General features: G+C 62.3%; 1 protein-coding gene across 1 annotated transcript in view; it reads left to right on the plus strand.

Annotated features, from left to right (window-relative positions):
• Window positions 1-767, plus strand: part of UNC13A (unc-13 homolog A) — a 97,167-nt gene extending 96,400 nt beyond the window's left edge. The window contains exon 42 of the mRNA XM_045299252.1: window positions 430-767. Coding sequence (XP_045155187.1) covers window positions 430-730 — 301 coding nt within the window. The 3' untranslated portion in view covers window positions 731-767. The remainder of the gene's footprint in view (window positions 1-429) is intronic.
• Window positions 768-1,785: the final 1,018 nt, after the last annotated feature.

Genomic DNA, 1,785 nt, shown 5'->3' on the forward strand with positions numbered 1-1,785 from the left:
CGAGATGGGAACAGGACCTGGCAGACTTCATTTGTCATGGAGGGCTGAAGATGGCGTCAGTGTCACTCGTGAGGCAGGGTTGGTCTAGAATGAGGTCCTGTGGCTGAAGGACGGGGAGGAGGGAGATCTAGTTAGGGGGTTGGGGTATGGCACCTGGGGCCGGGCCAGGGCACCCCTAACCTGGGAGATCAAAACTGGTCATCTGAGCAGTCATGGGTGGGACCCGGGGCCATCTACATCCTAGTGTAGGTGTGGTCGAGGCACAGGGTGATCTGAGAGGGGAGAAGCTTCACCTGGCAGGGCAGCAAGAGGGCCTGAACGGCTCCTTTGGTGTGGGCGCGGTCACGGAGATCGTGGGGCGTGGCCAGGGAGCGGGCATTCCCCCCCCCCTCGCCAGCGGGCGTGGCCCTCACGCCCCTCCTTCCGCAGCACCCTGAGCGCCGACACGGGCCCCGAGTGCTACGAACTGCAGGTCTGCGTCAAGGACTACTGCTTCGCCCGCGAGGACCGCACCGTGGGGCTGGCCGTGCTGCAGCTGCGCGAGCTGGCCCAGCGCGGGAGCGCCGCCTGCTGGCTGCCGCTCGGCCGCCGCATCCACATGGACGACACGGGCCTCACGGTGCTGCGCATCCTGTCGCAGCGCAGCAACGACGAGGTGGCCAAGGAATTCGTCAAGCTCAAGTCGGACACGCGCTCCGCCGAGGAGGGCGGTGCCGCGCCTGCGCCCTAGCGCGGGCCAGGTGGGCGACACTGCGCCTGCGTGGAGTGGGCGGGCTGCATTGCCCCTGCGTGGGCCCCCCCCCCCCCGCAGCCCGGGGCACGGAAGCCACGCCCTCAGTCTGTGCGTGGAGAGCACACGGCGCCTGCGTGCGACCTTACCTTAGTTTCCCCTCTGGGGAATTGTGAGGGGAAGTCGCCCCGCCCTCTCGAGGAGGACACGCCCCTAGGGCGTGAGGAAGGAAGAAGCCACATCCCCCTACTTGAGGCCACGCCCCCAGCGTCTAGGGCGCTCCTTTTGGGCTGAGAAGGGAGGACGCCCCGCCCCTTTGAGGAAGCCACGCCCCGTCCCTTGGAAAAGCCATAAAGACAGGTCCCTAAACCCTTGGGACCCAGACTAATTGCCAAGTATGGAAGTCTCAGTTTCCTGGGGGCTGGGGCCTGGGGCCTGGGCAAGGGAGAAAAGGGCTCCCTGAAGCGCCCTTTAGGGTGATCTGGGGACTGGAGGGCCCAAGATGCAGGTTTGGGGCTCCTCAGGAGAATTGGAGTCCCGATGTGTGTAGGGGGTAGTGGGCAGAGGGGAGGGGCTGGAGGTTCTGGGCTGGTTAAGGGGCTTAGATGGTCACAGTTGGTTGGGAGAGAGATTTGGAGGCATGGGACAGGGCTGGGGTCGAGTAGGGATGAGGACTCCTGGGGAAGTATTAAAAACAGTGTGGGGGGTCCTCTGAGTTCCTCCTCCAAGTGCACAAGGGGGAGAGAGAATCTAGATCAACCCCAAGGCAGATTCCTATCAGGGGACGATCAGACACCCCATCCCACCCCCCCCACACACACACACTTTCCAACCTTTTTACTAACTCTAAGCCAGCTGTCTCTCCCAGGCACTCCACTTCTCTGCCGATTCCAGCTCATTCCTTACAGAGGCCAAAACTGACAAGCCACATTCACAGTTACGGATTAGGGAAGTGACAGTTTACAATTCAGGATCAGGAACGATTCAGGATATAGTTCTTTGGTCAGGATGGCATCTCAGCCATCTCCACAAGCAAACATTTCCCTGGCCAGCTG

Source organism: Echinops telfairi, unplaced genomic scaffold (genome assembly GCF_000313985.2).
Source record: "Echinops telfairi isolate 266 unplaced genomic scaffold, ASM31398v2 ScPeMD7_7457;HRSCAF=8495, whole genome shotgun sequence".
Classification (NCBI taxonomy): domain Eukaryota; kingdom Metazoa; phylum Chordata; class Mammalia; order Afrosoricida; family Tenrecidae; genus Echinops; species Echinops telfairi.